This window comes from Arachis duranensis, chromosome 4 (genome assembly GCF_000817695.3).
Source record: "Arachis duranensis cultivar V14167 chromosome 4, aradu.V14167.gnm2.J7QH, whole genome shotgun sequence".
Taxonomy (NCBI): domain Eukaryota; kingdom Viridiplantae; phylum Streptophyta; class Magnoliopsida; order Fabales; family Fabaceae; genus Arachis; species Arachis duranensis.
Window position 1 is genome coordinate 116,704,867 of NC_029775.3, and position 18,598 is coordinate 116,723,464.

An 18,598-nucleotide genomic window follows, 5' to 3' on the forward strand; every position below is an offset into this window, starting at 1 on the left:
AATTAAAAATAATATAAAAATTAAATTAAAAAAATTCGAATTGCAAATTTAATAAAGCTATACTGACCAAATTCAACCAAAACAAAATCATAAAGGCCTAGCTTTGTAGATCCATTCCTTATAATATTATTTTTCTTGCAGATTGTAAGAGTCAATATCCAAATTCATCTGTTGTTGAAGACAAATTTATTTTTTTAATTGATGGAATTATACCTAACATAACTTACTCCTTCATTATTTGTTATCCTTCTCTTTGCATACAATTGAAGAGCCTTATCTAGCATGTCAGAATAAGTTAGATATGAACACACCATTAAGCCAGTTCTACCGTTTCCTGGTTACAGCATTGAATAAAAAAATTTTTTATATGTATTCTCAACTTCTTAATGATTTCTTTCCATCTATCTTTGCTTATTTGGTATTTAAGTGAGAGAGAAGCTAATAAAGATAACAAAATTTTATTTTAAAACTGGGTTTATGCTCACATGTTTTGGGGAACAAAGATGGATATATACTTTTATGAATATATAAATTTATATAAAATCTAACAATTATGTAACTAAAAAAGTATACATAAATTGGATTATATACTACAGCTAGAGACGAACCCAAATCAAGAATAAGAGAGCATTTGCCCCACTAAATTTGACAAAAAAAAAAGAATATATATATATATATATATGTATATATATTCCCCGGTATTTTTGCCATCATATTAAGGTATAAATTTTTGTTTTGAGATTTATGTTAAAAAAATTATTTTATTAAATTTAACATTGAAACATACTTATTTTATTAAATTTGATTTAGCATAAAAAAATTAAATAAATAAATCAACTCAATAAAAAATTAATAAATAGCGATGACGTATTTTTTTGACGCAAATCGATTAGTTAATTACTAAAATAAATCTTAATTTTCTAGACATAAGTAAAATTGTTTTTCACCTTTTTGTCTTAAAAAATACATGAGATAAAAAAATATCATCAAGCTATTAATTAATATTTTTATTTTAAAATGATATAATATTTTTTATTTTAACCCTTAATAATCTTGCTTATAACAACTGATTTGATTTTAAAAAGTTTTTTATGCCATAAATATTGTAATAAATAATTTTTTTAATTGAGTAGGAGGTAATTAATAATTGAAAATTACAATGAAAATATGTATATTTTTTTACATAATTATTCATTCGTCACCTTTATTCTTTTATATGACCATTTACGTGATAAATATAAAAGCTAGTTATTAACATGGATTTTATTATAATTTTGTTGCTTTTAATTTTAATATGAATTTAATATTTTTTATTAGTATGTTCATGAAATATAGAATGATAAAATATTATATTTGATTGAATAAAATAATTTGTTACAGATAGGATTGGATAACGTTAGATGTAGAACTTTAGGATGCGAGTAGGGTTATGAATTCTCAACGTTCGAATATGATAGCGTTAAATTTAAAAAAATTATTCGCAGATAAAATTATAATAGAGTCTAAACTCTACCCGTTGCGAACTCTACTAATAGCTTGATATATTTACTTTTAAATTTTCAACTTTTAAATAGACTAGCCCAGTAGTTCATTATAAAATAAACATGCTAATTCATCCTAATAGATTTGGTAAGCAGAAATTAAAGAAAAACAGAACTACCACAAGTCTACAAGCACTTCCATAATAACTAACACTTAATATCGTCCCCGGAAATAAATTACAGCAATAAAACAAGGCTAAGTTTGACAATCACACTCATATAGCAAATACTATGCAATATAGGTGAAATGTGAAAAAGGCAAAAAGCATCCTCTTCCACACTCCACCCTGCAGCTACAGCAGTAAACCTAAACAAGGCTAAAATATGCAACTAACTAGTGTAAAACCCGGGCTACGCCGGGGCCTAATACTGATCTATTTTAAATATTTGTTGATATTTATTTATTAACATTAAAAGTTATTTTTAATTTAAAAAAAAAAATATATTATTAGACTTTTAGCATATAATTTGCGCTGCGCGTGAGTCATGTGTTTAATTTATTATTGTATTATGTATAGTTTGAATATAAGAAGATTAATATATATTTATTGAAAGACTTAATTTTATTTAGTATACAAAAAAATTAAGTGATTAATCTCATTTGTTATATTGATGTTTAATTTGATTTATCATTTTTAAAGTGATAAATTTTTCTATCAAGTGATAAAATTTATGTCATTCACCACCAAAGAAATTTAGATTAAAATATGACTGAAATAAAGACTAAATTCCCCAATTTGCCGTTTATAAATTTATTACCCACTTCCCATGTAAACTTTCCCATTTCCCAAATTTTGTCGGAGGCAATGAACAATGATTTTTCCTATCTTCTTATATGTGAAATTGAATGAGTTTGTTTAATCCAAGAACTTCTAAATTTTTTAAACACATCATTTTCAGTAAAACTTACAAATATTAAGAAACCAAAAAGTTAGTTTCTAATCCAGTTGACTTGGTATAAATGAATTAAACCTAATAGTTACATGAATTCGCTTCTTGCCAACGTGCATTTTTCGATGATTACTTGATACAGGCTCATGCCTAGTAATTACTAAAACTACTATTTACTTTTAGTTTTCTGGAATTAATATTGTGTTGCTTTTTTTTCCTTTTGGGTTTTTATACCAATTATAGCACCTTCAAAGTCTTCAAAAAGATTTTTTTTTTCATTATTTGCTAATCCATCAAATTATTCTTGATAGGAATCATTTAAGGACATTATCTGATAGACAATACAAACCAAATAAAAACTTATCACTCGTATACACGACAAAATCTAAGATTTCAACAACTCTTAATTTCAACTAATAATAACTTAGAACAAATACAAATACTTATATCTAAGAACACTATCTCCCACATATCTTAACACAGATATATGCTATCAAATTATTTCCATACTCTTTTTAATAAGTTCAACTTACGCCAAAAGACAATGAGCAAAATCAGTTCCACAAAGTACATCCAATGACCAATTGATACAAATAGATAACATAAACTAAAAGAAAAAATAAAAGACTGTTACATCAGTTTTTCTAAACAAACTATATGTAATAACCACTCAACCACTACATTAAAATCCTGCACACCCTCAAAATCATTACCAACCTCTTGCTAGCATACATACTTCATGTCCATTTCTTTTCAAATTTGAATCTCTCCCAAGTTCTTTTGTTACGATGAACATCTTTGAGGATCTTCTATTTTTATCTCCTCATTTTTGAAAATACTTTTATTTTCTATGCCTTTTAATATTGGTGTATATCATGGAGGATGCAAAGAAAAATAATAACTTCAAAAGAAAAAGATACCTTCTCAATTAATTTGGTTAATTAAAATAAATACTATAAAATGTAGAAAATAATATCAAGCAGTAACCTCTTTTGAAACAAAAATAGACAACCTTCAAAATCTAAGTATTTTTTTTACCAAATCAGTGCAAAATTGCATCAAAATAATTGCAAATAGATAAAATTTTAAAGCTCTTAATTCTTGGTCCTTAGCATAGAAATGTAGTTAGTGAAAGTAGATAACAAACAGATAAATGAAAACATTAAGGTCAACTTTATTTCACATTATTTCAAGCGTTTCCCAGAATTATGCAATAGTAAATAGATGTTCGTAGGAGCATTTTTATTGGAGAAGGGTGTCAATAAATAAACAAAGCAACTTTTATGAAAGAAAAATTTACAAAATAAAAAATAACTCAACATAAATAAATAATAACAAACCTCACCATAAAAGTAAAGAAAGAAAGAAAAGTAAAAAGCATCTGTGAGCATTCAAACCATTACTATCGTGCATTCAAATAAAGAAAAAGTATATGTGAGTTAGAATTTTTTCACAAAGACACATCACTATCACACGAATGAAGAGAACATTTTTTTGTTTAGAAAAGAAGAAAAAACTTTTGACATGTATAAAAGTATATTGTTCAAGTTTATTGAATTATAGAAAAATGTCAGCAATTAACATTTTAATTAAAAGAAATTCATTAGACTTAAAAGAATGTCAAATTTAAGGAAAAGTTTCGGTGAGAATTGCATATACCTTACTCAAACTACTACCAACCCGTCAAATATAAAGTCTAAAAAAAATTCATAAAAACAAAAGCGCTTTTGTTTTAATAGATACTCAGAAACAAATATTAATACTCTACGATAGCTTATATGTTTAAAGCTTTTGCATCTATGTTTTAAGAAACTAATTTGCAAATAAATTATAATTTTTTTCTCAATAAAATTGACTTGAACAAAGTCATAACATATTAATGAAGACAAAATAATTATTTTACAGAAGATTATACTACTTGTCTGATTTTCTCAATAAAATGCATACTTACGCTTCTATCTCAAAATTTTTAATAAAAAAAAATAACAAAAAATCAATTAAAAAATGAACTTATCAACAGAGATAAGCATTGCAGCCGCAATGGTTTGTTCATTGCTTTTCTGGACATTGGATTTTTCACTTCTCCCTACAACCTTATCGTGTACATCACAGCAAAGAGTAGCTTCTAAATTATGCCTAATTAGTTGTTTTTGAATTTTACATGATAATTACCATAAAAAATAAATTAAAGTTATGCCTATTTAAAGGAAAAAGTAAAAAGATAAATGTTTGACAAAAAATTTTATCAAAAATGGCTCATGCATGAGTTGTTTAATATGGGTAAAAAACTTATAAACTTTATTTTCTAATGTATTTGCACAGAGAAAAAACTTTTTTCAAATTCTAGATATCCAAACACCTCTATTAACAAAATATGATTAATTCTATGAAGAAAAAGTGAGAATAATTTTGAACAAAACAAAGAATCCATTCAAAGTCCATTTAAATTATAATTACTTACCTTAAGGAAAAGAGCATTACACGCATATTCTAGCACTGCACTCTCAATGCGTTTTGCATTAGGCATGAAGAGATCATCTCCAACTAATTGCATAACATTGTAATGAGTAGAAACCATTCAAATAAGATTCCTTATGAATAACTTCTCATTGGTAACATGTCAATATATTTCTAAAACAATCCTAAAAATATGACTAAATTTCCTTATAACTTAAACCCTGTTTTCTGAATTTCTAATAATGAAATCCTAATGGTGTCCCACTCATAGATACAACAATTGTTAACAAATAAATATTGTAAAAATCAAACCATGAAAGTAAGCATGAAGTGAGATTATTACCTTCTTATAAGTTTATAGGTCTCCAACGATAATTACTTGTGAATGATAAGCAACGTCACTACCTTTCAATCATGAACTTTCACCTGCTATAAAGACAAAATGATACAATCAATTTCTTAACACAACTAAGAAAAATACATTATTTATATTCATTTTATAGTCACAATCTCACAGCAATATTTTCATTCTAAAACACATGTATATCTAGAAGTGAAGCTGGTTCCCATATATTTTTCTTGTCTTAAGTCACATTATTTGATTGCTCTTATTGTATATTGAAGAGTGCATGTATAAAATCTGCAAAATTGTCTCCTGAACAACTTTTAAAGATATCAAAATGATTATTTATGATCTGTATAAACAGCATCAGCACATCAAGCTCAAGTAATTTGTTTATAATTTTCTTAGTCAGGTCCATAGCTTCCTATCTACCTTGAAATCAACAATAATAGCCACCAGTAAGTTTTCGCTAATTGCTTTCATGTTTAAAAGTTGTACAATAAGAATATTTGACGGACTAAAAGTAAATCAAGAGAAAGGAAAAACAGCTGTAATCACAATCCAACACTATATCAAGAGACAGGAATTGAGAATAGTAACCTTTTCCAACATAGAGAAGCCAAATGAAGACGGCAGCGGAGATGACACAGAGAAAAAGCATTCCAACATTCTTGAAGTGGTCAAAACAGTTCAAAAATAAAAATCGAAAGCATAAATGTGATACGTATAAATTCTAAAATCCACTGGTATGAATATGAAATACTAAAATCTTTAAGGTTTCTATCCGGCGGTAATTTTCAATAATGTAAGACACAAAATTGTTCTATACATAATATATATCATCACATAGTATATATGGAAGCATAGGAAATAGTAAGACAGAGTAATACCCTGTTGTTGCACAATTTCTTCCATTCTTAGGGTTTAATTTTGGCTGATTGAATAAAATGTTCACCAATACTCGAAAGTATGATCAAAATAATTCCCTTGCACTGTTTCTGAGGGGGAAGCCTCCCCTAAACCAAAGAAAAGCACAACACCATGACACAGTTTCACATTTTAATTTTCAACAGAAAGTCCACTTCACATTCCACCTAAACCGTGGGAAAAACCAAAAAACAAAAGGCAACATGTCAGAAGTTTAGGGCTTTATATACCAGTAACATACCAATTCCTTCAGCAATTTTAGGATCCATCCTATTTTATCAATTTTCATCAGCACCTAGTATGATGCAGGACTGCAAGAAAGACAATAGCAATCAACTCCAAATGCTTATAAATATATATATTTAACGGTCGTCGCCTCAATCTTCTCCTTCTTTCGTCGTGCTTCCCCTCTTCATCGTCATGTTTTCTTCTTTTCTGCTTTGATGGAAACGCGGGAGGAGATCCTGGTGTAAGAGAGGAGAGATTGAGAGAAAAGGTGGAGAGAAATCAGTGGTCATCAGAAATTCCTTGCAGTCAATAATCCCAAGCCCACTCCATTGCTATAAATATATTTACTGAAGATAAGTTTAGGGACAGAGATACCTTAATGAAGCCCTTAGCGTTACTATGGAAGCACTGCCTCCAACAAAAATAAAATATTAGTCTACCATACAGTGGACGCGTTCCTACGGAACCAAGGGCGGCGATAGCCTCTATCACCGTAGTTGCCTCATTCCTCTTCCTTTTTTTCTCTCGATCTAGCGTCCTTGTCTCTCACTGTTGTCACCAGCCACTTCTCCTTCAGTCGTTCTTTCTTTCATCACCTCGTATTTTCTTCTCTATTTCGTTCAGTCTCTGTCTCCCTGAATCCTCTCCGGTTTTCTCTACTCATCTTTTCAAATTTTAATTTAGGGAGGACAAATGAAAACAAACATATATATGAGGATAAGAAAAGGAATGATTTTGGAACAAAATGATTTTGAATTTGAAATTCAAATTCCCGCTTAATATCCAACATGTTCAGATCCAAATGCCAATAATAGCTTCTTCTATACTATCATGTATTGATTTTCTTAATTTTTTTAACATGACACTTGTCAATCGTTCAAGTAAAACACTTGTTGATCATATAGGTTTGACACTTGTCAAACAACCAACCATATACTACTCTCCTATTATATATTAATAGATACTTAATATATTAACAAACTTTTTTCGTATATTAACTGCATCACTAAATGTTATTGGTCTCCTTTCAAATGGATACACATGCATAAAGATTCTGGCTGTATCACAAACAAAGCTCTATCTTTTCAACACAAGATATTGTCTACTCTTTTGCCTGAAACATATGACATCGTTACATGTTAGGTAATATTCAAAATATATAGAAGTGTTAAAGAGCAGAAACATATATTTAAGTAACATAAAACCATATCCCATATACATATATACATATATTACTAACAGAAGAACAAGTTCACATGATTACAATTGCATATGTAAGAATGTATATATATAAAGCCTAAATATATAATAAAAGGGCCGTGTGATGAACATGCATGTATAAAAATTAAAAAGTGAAAAACATGAATAATATTTTATTCATGAGACTAAGTCACGTAGCAATAAAATATATAAAACCAAGCTTCACACCCATATAAATATCCAATTCAGAAAATATAAACAGAGTGATCTGAAAAAGCATCCTCTCCAAACTTCATCAATATATGCACCTACAAATCTACAACACATGTAAATACTTAGCAAACATGATACTTATTCTCAATAACTGAATTATTCACTTATCTCACTTCAAATAGATAACTATGAAGATCTTCCTTCATAACACGAATTCATGATCAGTAAAAATTAAACATATGCAGTAATGGCAATAGGTAGCACATATTCAGAGTAACAAAAACGCTAACCATATTATATACGTAAGCTACTGTTTTAGCTAGAAATTAATCAACTAAGCTATGTTTTAACCATTAAAAAACAATAATAAACTGTTTGGTGTGTCCAATTTGAAATTTCAACTATAAAGAAGTACATTTTAACATTTTAGCACTACTATATTTTGTTTCATTTGCATAGAGCAGATATTAATTTTTTTGACATACCAATATTATGAATATAGCAAATTAGCAACTATATCAACAATGATAAAAACTAGAAGAAATGGAAACGGTGCATACCTTCATATTTGAGATCTGAACCTTTTGAATTTTGCCACCTTGATCGCTGTAAACACATAGAGCTTGTCATAGACATCACTCAACAACTTGAAATAAGCATATCTCCAAGATTTCTTCAAAATCAATGAGAAGCAAACTCCCCAAAATGCCATAACAAATCCAGCAGCCATAGCAATGTAGAACCCCTCGTTTACAAATTGTTCATCATCACCATCAGCATCATGTTCACTGATCTGGTGACCATGAATGGGACAAGTATTGTTGAGGGGAGCACCACAAAGTTTTGGATTTCCTGCATAAGCAGAGGCATCCCTAGTTTGAAGTTGCGTGCCAAGTGGGATTTCTCCGGATAAATCATTGTATGACATGTCAAGAACACTGAGATCGTCAATCTGAGCAAGCTGTGAAGGAATTCTTCCTGATAAATGATTTCTGGATAGATCAAGAAAATCTATTGACTTCAGCTGTCCAATAGTTGGAGGAATGTGTCCACTAAACAAGTTTCTTGAAAGATTTAAAGAAACCAAGTCAATAAGAGTCATCATCTCAATTGGTATTTCCCCTGTTAACCTGTTGCTGGAGAAATCAATACTTCTCAACAATCCCAGGGTGCTTCCATATTTTGACATTTTCCCTTTCCATGTCAGTGATGCGCTATCATTATAAACTCCGGAAACTTCACGTAGAGCAGTAGAAGTACGATACATATTGGCATATTCATAATGATAGTCATGGGTAATGGTTGCATTTGAATTTGCTTGAGTGGCCATAGCAGACAGATTACTTATGCATTTAGGTATACTGCCAGAGAGAATATTGAGAGAGAGGTCCAAGACACGAAGTTCATCGAGATTGCACATGCTTAATGGAATGTTTCCATGAAAGTTATTGGAATGTAAGCTAAGTACAAGTAGCTTTGGAATATTATCCCCAATCCAGCTTGGTATTGTTCCTGACAACTTATTACCTGCAACATCAAAAACTTGTAGTTGTGTGCAATTATTCAAGGATGATGGTATCTCTCCTGAAAAATTATTCCCCCCTAAATGTATTGACTTGATATTTCTTAATGATCCCAAAGACTTTGGCATGTCTCCATAAAACTGATTATTGGATAAATCTAGGACTACCAATGATTCAAAACCCCTCCAACAATCCGAAAGTTCTCCTCTAAGGTCGTTGTTTGACAAATCCATAAATGTCATGTATTTGGTCGAGTTTGCACATAAAAGAGGATTTGCAATTGAAAAACTGTTATTGGACAAAAAAGTTTGTGAAGCAGTTGAAAGGAATGCTGGAATTGGGCCTTCAAATAAATTGAAGCTCAAATCAATTGAAAGAAATAAGAAAATATCAGGTGCTGGTAGAATTGGGCCTTCAAATTTTCCTCGAAAACAGTTATGAGAAATATTCAAATACATCATCCGAGGAAGGGGTTCCCAAAACCAATTTGGAACAGTGCTAGAAATTCCAGCACAGGAAATATCCAAATTGTCAATCCTCGTTTGGGTATGAAGCCATGTTGGAAAGTTAGGCCCCAACTTGCAACTGGCCAAATAAATGTCAGTTAAATTGAAAGGGGGAATCCAATCGACGCTAACATTAAAAGCCAATGCATTATGAGACAAATCCAAAGTGCCAAGATTGGAAAGTCTTGAGAAATGAGCTTCAGAAATCAAACCTTTCAGGAAGTTATTTCCAAGGCTTAACTCAGTTAAGTTGGATAGTTGTCCAATACCTTCATGTATAGTTCCACTTAATCTGTTGTTACCAAGTCGTAACTCTTCCAAAGATGAAAGATGTGAGATTTCAGGCAGTATCCCCGTAATTTCATTCCATCCCAGATCCAAGAATCGCAAGGGTTTATGAGCACAACGAGAATACTCTCGAATATATTCATGGAACTCCCCTGTCAAGTTGTTGTTGGAGAGGTCAAGGTATGCCAAATTACAACTATGAAACAAGGATAGAGGTATTTGGCCTTTGAGCTCATTATTTGCAAGATTTAACTCCTCAAGGGAGCTCAACTTGTCCCCTAATGTTTCTGGAATGGTACCTGTTAAACCATTATCATTCATTCTCAGAGTAACAAGGCTACCTGTGGAATTCATTAACCATGGGAATATGAAGGATGCATCCCTTAGAGAGTTGTTAGAGATATCCACATATGACAGAGAAGTGGAGAAATTAGAAGGGGATGCAAGTGATGAAGTGAGCACGGAATCAACAAGATTGCAACCATTCAAGTCTAAATATTGAAGATGAGAAAGGCTACTCACTTGTTGTTGCCAATTACTGGCACCACTTAGATTCACCCAAGGAAGTGAAAGATACCTCATGGTTGAAAGTTCAGATAGCCATTGTAAATCTGAACTTAATGACATGGTTATGTCCCAGAGATAAGAATAAGGATAGGGGTCAAGATACTGTAAGCGAGACAGGTAATTGAATTGACTAGGAATGGTTCCGGTGAATGCATTTCTACTTAGATCAAGATGTTCCAAGGATAAAAGGTTTCCAAGCTGAGGAGGCAGTGTTCCATTGAAGTAATTGAGACTAAGATCCAAATATGTCAAGGATGACATATTTGTGAGTTGAAGAGGGAATTCTCCAACCAGAGCATTGAAACTAAGATCAAGGTACACTAAATGGGAGAGATTTGAGAACTGAGAAGGGATTTGTTGCGAAAAGTAATTCCCTTCAAGATCAAGATACTCGAGGAAGAGTAGATTTCCCAATTGAGGGGGTATGTTTCCACCAAAGGAAGAAAAAGAGAGATCGAGGTGTGCCAAAAATGTTAAAGAGCCAATGAAAGGAGGGATGGATGGAGTGTGAGTAAACTGATTACCACTAAGGTCCAGATACTTCAAATGATGTAACTCACCCAGTGATGGGCTTATGGATTCAAGGTAAACTACCACAGCATCATTGGCGTGAAGATCAAGCATCACAACGTGGCCTGTGTGGTTGCTGCAGTTGACGCCTTCCCAGTTGCAACACTCCTTCTGCTGCTCCCCATCTCCCCATGAAGACAGCCAATCATCATACATGACATTGAAGCCACGTTTGAGAGAAAGCAGAGCTTGCCTTTCACTCTCAATGCACTTCCCACTTGACACCACCACTGCACTGCTGGTCCATGCAAGTAGCTGCACCATCAACACCGCGTAAACTACAACATTCATCATCATCACTACAAGCACAGAATATTTGAAGTGAAGTTGTTGTATCATATCATATGTGTGTGCTCAACAACCTAAGGCCATATTTCCAATTTATAATAACTCATTCAAATTAACAATATAATCAACGCGTACGTAGGTTATACTCACAAAAATACATAATGAGGACAGCAAATTCCACAAAGACTAATTCAAACCAAAGATATATACTAAATCCAATATAAATAACTCGTCCAGTGTGGCCCAATGCTTCCACTCACTCAACGTACTCTATACTCACATCACTCATGACTTCAACTATTGACTTAACAAGTTTGATGTACGTTGCATTATTATATGAGAGCCTCAACAGTCAACACCAAACACATATTCCTAGAGTAATGTTTGGGTAAGCGTACAAGCGAATAATAATAAATATTTTTTAAAATACCATTTATATTTATACACATACTCTCAAATATATAAATATTATTCTTCAAAAATAATATTTATAAATTAAAATTAGTTATTAATATATTTGTATATAAATACATATTTGATTGAATTTATTTTTAATATGTATTTATATTTTATCATGTATTTTATACTGATAATTGATTTTAATAGCTAAATTTAGTATATACATGGCATAGTGAATTATTCTTTCGTATATTTTGGGCAAGAAAAATTGGCTTTCTTATCCCTTTCAATAGGCTGTGCACTTTCGTGGATATTTCAAACTAGGGTAACAAAAAAATGAGAAAATTTAAAAAATTGACTCTCAATTTTTTTTAATAACTAAAAAAATAAAATATAATTTTTAATTTTTAAATATTTTTTATATTTTTTTTGTCTCACTTATAAAATTAATTGTGAAATATCATATTTTACTGCTTCAATGGTTAAAAAAGATTAAGAAGAATGTTCCCAAAAATTTGTAATTGAAGTTGACACAATAATCCTGCATTTTGGACAAATACTCTGACATTCATCTCCACTAATTTTATGTCAATTTTCTCATCTATACATAAGCTCAAGAGTTTAAACGTAAAAGAAAAATTTAAAAATTAATTCATGTTAATTATATTAGACTTTTTAATTTTGATAAATATAGATCAATTTTAAAAATATTTACCTTAAATACTTTTTAAAGCATTTTTATCTTTTAAAAATTATAAGTATAAATGCATATTTTTTTATTTATCAAATAAAAAATAAGATACTGATGCTATATATTGAAAACTACAAACTCTTTCTCAAAAAATTTTAACAAATAAACCAAACCTAATTCCGTAGTCAACACAAATATACCTTCATAATTTTTTATTTTTGTGGTCTCATATACCTTCATATAAGTTCTCTCAACAAATTAGAGAAAATAATATACTTAGAATTCTAACAATTTAGTGCTAACATTATTGCTACCAAGCGTTCTAAAAATAATAATTAAAGATATTGATTTTTTTTGTGAAATCAATCATGCTATGCTATGTACATTAAAAATCAAATACTAATAAGTTATTGCTATATAGAAATATGTTTTTACTATTTTATAAATTTTTTATTATATTATTGTAAACAAATTTAATTATTTGTCTATTACAAATTTAATTATTTTGTTTATTGATTATTTTAATAAAAAATATGTGAATCAATATATAATAACTAATTTAATGACTAATATTTAATAAATATAAAATATTTTATTATAAAATTATAACACAAATATTAACTTTTTAAATTTTTTTATAATTTAATGCATTGAAAAAATCAAATATTCTTTTAGACTCATATTAGAGCAATGCTACAAAGACCAACGAACACATTTTATTATTTTTTATTTATAATTAGTTAATAATATTTAAAAATGTTAGCAAAAAATATGATAATGGACCAATGGACTAAAAATATTAGATTATTAGCTAAAAGTGTTAATTAATATAAATTAAAATTATTCTTTTTTGAACTTTTTTTTCATCTTTAAACGTTCTTTACTAAATAAAGAGTGTTATTGTTCCGGGGCTTACCTAGAACCAGATGGTGGTTGGGCTTGTTTGTGAGGCCCAAGCGCTAGAGGAGGGTGGTCTCTGACTTGGTTTACGTCTGGGAGCCTCCTTCCGACTTGTGTGTGAGAGAAAATGGGGGGTGGTACCTGCAAAGACACTCCAATGCCTAAGTCAGCATGGGGTTAAGCAGGTTTAGAATGTATTAGAACTTAGAAATACCTGAGGGATGTCAGTGTATTTATAGTGGTGAACCCATAACCACCGTTGGAGTAGTTCCGCCTTTTAAGGGGAATAACCATCCCTTTATCTTAGGAAAGTTGAGATATGGCTCCTGGAAATGGTTAGAGAGATTTTAGGGGCAATTATCCTCTTGAGTGAGGGTTTATCTGCCAGCTAATCCCTCGTTCCCGACTTCTTTAGAGCAAGTCATGGTAAGCACCGACTTCGTAGATTGAAGGTCGGTGTAGGGTGAGGCTCAATCCTTTGGATTGGGCCTTTCGTTGGGTCCTGGGCCTTATCATTGGGTCAGGATATGAACAGTGCCCCTACTCGAGCCCAATTTCTTTTAAGATTTGGGTTCGAGTATTCTACTCGGGGTCGTAGCTGACCTAGAAGGGAACCGATGTGATCATTGGAAATCGACGTGACTTTTCGTGGCTTTTGATTTTCACAGTTACGTCTAATCAAACGTCGCGTCCGTTAGAGGTTCGCGTAGGGATTGATTACCTTGGTAACGGTGCACTCATTAATGACCGCTTCTGTTTTTACCATTATGCCCCTAACGTGTTTATAAATACTTTCCCTCTCTTTCGTTATTTCGTTTCTGTGATTTTTCGAATTTTCTTCTTCTCATCCGTTCGTGGGGCATTCCTTGTTTGAAGGCTTTCATCTTCCTCTACCTTATTCCTAGATAAAGGTTAGTCTTTTCTTCTCTTCTCTTTTTACAACGTGCTTTCTGTTTGCATGCTTTTATTTTTTAGAGAGAGAGGAGTTGATTCGTAGGCTTCTGTTTGATTCCGTACCCCCCTTAGAGACCATGTTTTTGATTTTCTTTTCTTTTTCCTTTGTAGGTTTCACTAACCCTTTTTAGGAAAAGAAATGTCTTCCGTAGAAATTCTTACTCGGTGGGTCGATGTCACAGTCTTAAGGGAGGAACCTTGGGTTGACACTGATTTTATTACTGATCTTCGCACTCGTCACCGGCTCTGCACCTCTGATGAGGATGAGCCAAAGTATGAACTGCTTGTCCCGGGTCCAGAAGACCGGATTTGCTTGGGGAGGGCTTTGGAGGCAGTCCCTCATTTCTTTTATATGTATGAGAGCATGATCACCCGCCTGGGCGTTTTTCTTCCTTTCTCTGATTTTGAGATTGCTGTTTTACGTCACTGTCGTGTTGCACCTACCCAGCTTCATCCCAATTCCTGGGGTTTTCTGAAAATTTATCAGTTTGTCAGCCATGCCTTAGACTTTCTGACTTCTTTGAGGATTTTCTTTTTTCTTTTCCACATGACCAAGCCCTTCAGTGGGCAAAATAACAAGCAGCAATGGGTGTCCTTCCAAGTTATACAAGGTCGGAGGGTCTTCACCCTTTTTGATGAATCTTTCCATGACTTCAAAAATTACTTTTTCAAAGTTCAAGTCGTAGAGGGTCACCACCCCTTTTTCTTGGATGAGAATTCTTCTCCTCGCTTTCCTCTGTACTGGTTAGATGCCTCCCCCTGTGAGAAATATGGTTTTGACGACCTGGATGAGGTGGAGGCAGCCGTTGTGGGGTTCCTCCGAGAAGTGTGGGGGAGGACCCCATATTTGGATACCAAAAAATTTCTCCAGGGGTCGCCGACCTTTGTCCAGACACAACTAGGTAGCTTTTTTATTTATCTACTTTATTTCCGACTTGTTTCGCTGACTTTTTGGCTACTAATTGTTTTCTTACAGAGATGGCGAAGAAGAATTCCAGTGAGTCTTACCAGAGAGTCCAGGAGGCCAAGGCGAGATCTCGCGCTAGGACAGGCGGTGCCAAGGTAACTAGCTCCTCTCTTCCTCCTCCTCCTCCTTCTTCTTAAAATTTGGGGACCCCTTCTCGACCTATCGTCATTTCCTCTTCGGCTTCTTCTCAGCCGCCCCCTCCCCCCCGACCTTCTCCTGAGCCAGAGAAGAAGAAGCGTAAGACTTTAGAGTCTAGCTCTTTTTTTGAAGGTGAGGCTAAGGTGGATGCTCCTGCATTTATCCGAAAATACATCTATCCTCATACCCGTATAGGTATGGATGATGTTTCTATCTGGAACCACCTCACCATTCTGGCTCAGGAGAATATCAGGGCGGCGGCGGTGTGCACCAAATTTCTTGATATATTTTAGAAGACTCCTCTTAGCTCTCTGGGTTCAACCTCGAGGGTTGAAGAGCTGGAGGAGAGGTTTCTCATATATCAGAAACATGAGAAGGAGTTGAAGGAGGAGGTCGCTAAGTTGAAGGAGGAGAGGGATGGCCTTCGGGAGAAGGAGAGCAAGTTACAAGCCCAATGCAATATGGAGGAGGGCTTGAGGAAGAAGGCGCAGGAGAGTTATTCGAGTTTGTTCAAGGATCTCGTGGAGGTGAGGAAGGACTTGTTGAATTCTCGAAATGCTTACACCGAGTTGGAGGACTCTATTGCTGAAGGAGCCGAGGAGGCCTGGAGGATTTTTATGGAGCAGGTCGGGGTCCTTGCTCCCGACCTGGATCTCTCTCCTTTGGATCCTGACAAGATCGTCATTGATGGTGCCATAGTTTATCCTCCCCCCTCTCCTAAGGATACTTCTCTCCCTGGACCTGATTGCGCTTCGACTACTCTTCCCGATTCTGGTGGTGATCCGACTATTCTTGGTGGTGATGTTTAAAAATTTGTTGGCTATATGGGGGCCCGGCCTGTGGGTCCCCTCCTTTTTAAACTGTTTTTATGTTTGTGGTTGTAGTGGTCTGTTGACATTCCTCTTGGCCTTTTAAGGCCGTAAACAAAATATTTATAAATACCCTTTTTTGGATAAGGGTTTAAGTTACCTTTGGTGTGCATGCTTTTCTTTTGATACTCTAAAGAATTTTTTTGACCTTTTTTGAAAACCTTTTTCTTTGGCTTGTCTGTCCTCTTGAGCTTTTTCGCTTTAAGGACTTAGGACAGTCTTTTGGCTTTTTAATAGGTTTTTTTATCTCTTTTCCACTATTCCTTATACTCAACTTTGTGGTTTATTGAGTTTCTATGACTTAGGTTATTTTTGCGATGCATTTTTTCTTCTACTCGGTTTTTTATTTCGACTTATGAGTTGGAATGTCTCCGAGTTTCTCACGATCAACTTTTATAACCTCTTTACACCGACTTGTACCTCGTCGTTTTATCCTGACGACCATCTAAGTTGGTTCATGGGATTTTCACGCTTTGTTGAGCTTAAGTCGGCGCGTTTCGTAGAAAAAAACAGACGAGAAGGAATTTATAAGAGATATTGTGAAAAACCCTTCTTCAGAAAACCCTTTGATTTTTGGGAAAAAATCGTGAAGTTGGGAAAAGAGTACATCAGGGAGTAGAGTTCGCTTTTAACTATAGTACCTTTTCAAGTTACAAGCATGCCACGACCTTGGTAACTCGGTGCCGTTTAGGTCAGTCACCTTATAATAACCTTTTCCTAAGACCTCACTAATTTTGTATGGTCCCTTCCAATTAGCAGGGAGTTTTCCTTCCCCCGATTTGTTGACTCCAATGTTGTTTCTGATCAAGACCAAGTCGTTTAGGGTGAAGCTTCTTCGAATGACTTTTTTGTTGTACCTGGTAGTCATCCTTTGTTTCAACGCTGCTTCTCTTATTTGGGCTTGCTCTCGGACTTTGGGGAGCAGTTCAAGCTCCTCTTTGTGCCCCTGTATGTTTCCGATCTCATCATGGAGAATCACCCTTGGACTTTGTTTGCTGATTTCTACTGGTATCATGGCTTCTACGCCGTAGATGAGTCGGAAGGGCGTTTCTCTAGTGGCAGATTGTGGCGTTGTCCGGTAAGCCCATAACACTTGTGGGAGCTCCTCAGCCCAGGCTCCTTTTGCATCTTGTAGTCTTTTCTTTAGTCCTGCCAGTATGACTTTATTGGCTGCCTCGGTTTGTCCATTTGCTTGTGGATGTTCCATTGAGGTGAACTGGTGTTTGATCTTCATACTGGCCACCAGGCTTCTAAAGGTAGAGTCGGTGAACTGGGTTCCATTATCTGTGGTAATAGAATATGGTATCCCATACCTTGTGATGATATTTTTGTAGAGGAACCTCCGACTTCTCTGGGCTGTGATGGTGGCTAATGGTTCTGCTTCTATCCGCTTTGTGAAGTAGTCTATTCCTACAATCAAGTATTTGACTTGTCCTGGGGCCTGGAAAAAAGGGCCTAACAGATCCATCCCCCATTTTGCAAAGGGTCATGGAGAAGTTATACTGATTAGCTCCTCGGGGGGAGCCACGTGGAAATTTGCGTGCATTTGGCATGGTTGGCACTTTTTCACAAATTCTGTGGCATCTTTCTGCAAGGTCGGCCGATAGAATCCAGCTCAGATTACTTTTCTAGCTAGCGACCTGGCTCCGAGATGGTTTCTGCAGATCCCATTATGAACCTCCTCTAGTACTTCAGTGGTCCTTGAGGTCGGTACGCACTTCAACAATGGCGTTGATATTCCTCTTTTATAAAGGATATTTTTCACCAGAGTGTAATGTTGTGCTTCCCTCCGGATTTTCTTAATCTCTTTTTCCTCTTTGGGGAGGATGTCGAATTTTAGGTATTCGACCAAGAGATTCATCCATCCGAGGTTTAGCCTAGTTACTCTAGGATATCTCATTTGTCCTCTACTTTTACCACAGAGGGTTCTTGGAGAGTTTCCTGGATCAAGCTTCTATTATTCCCTCCTGTCTTGGTACTTGCTAACTTGGATAGGGCGTCTGCTCTGCTATTGAGATCCCGGGTTATGTGCTTAACCTCGGTTTCCACAAAGTGCCCGAGGTGCTCCAAAGTTCTTTCCAAGTATCTTTTCATGTTCGGGTCTTTAGCCTGATACTTTCCATTTATCTGGGAGGTCA

The 18,598-nt window shown here is 33.9% G+C and overlaps 2 protein-coding genes across 9 annotated transcripts in view; both read right to left on the reverse strand.

Moving 5' to 3' along the window:
* LOC107486380 (receptor-like protein EIX2) overlaps positions 1-11,589 on the reverse strand; it is a 102,145-nt gene extending 90,556 nt beyond the window's left edge. For 2 of the 8 annotated variants that reach the window (XM_052260407.1, XM_052260406.1), the window contains exon 1: positions 8,361-11,589. In XM_052260407.1, coding sequence (XP_052116367.1) covers positions 8,363-11,551 — 3,189 coding nt within the window. In that variant the 5' untranslated portion in view covers positions 11,552-11,589 and the 3' untranslated portion in view covers positions 8,361-8,362. Of the gene's footprint in view, positions 1-6,525; positions 7,502-8,360 lie in introns of those variants that run through there. The other 6 variants (XR_008008325.1, XM_016107234.3, XM_052260408.1 and 3 more) reach the window with 6 other exon arrangements.
* Positions 11,590-17,014: 5,425 nt separating this feature from the next.
* LOC110280600 (uncharacterized) lies at positions 17,015-17,667 on the reverse strand. The gene is made up of 2 exons (XM_021141711.1): positions 17,318-17,667; positions 17,015-17,024 (listed from the first exon to the last, which is right to left on the reverse strand). Exons 1-2 carry the CDS (start codon positions 17,665-17,667, stop codon positions 17,015-17,017), a joined length of 360 nt encoding a protein of 119 aa, XP_020997370.1.
* Positions 17,668-18,598: the final 931 nt, after the last annotated feature.

Excerpts from the sequence above, each read along its gene's own strand:
- LOC110280600 (XM_021141711.1), bottom strand. The coding sequence starts at position 17,667 with ATGGAACATCCACAAGCAAATGGACAAACCGAGGCAGCCAATAAAGTC.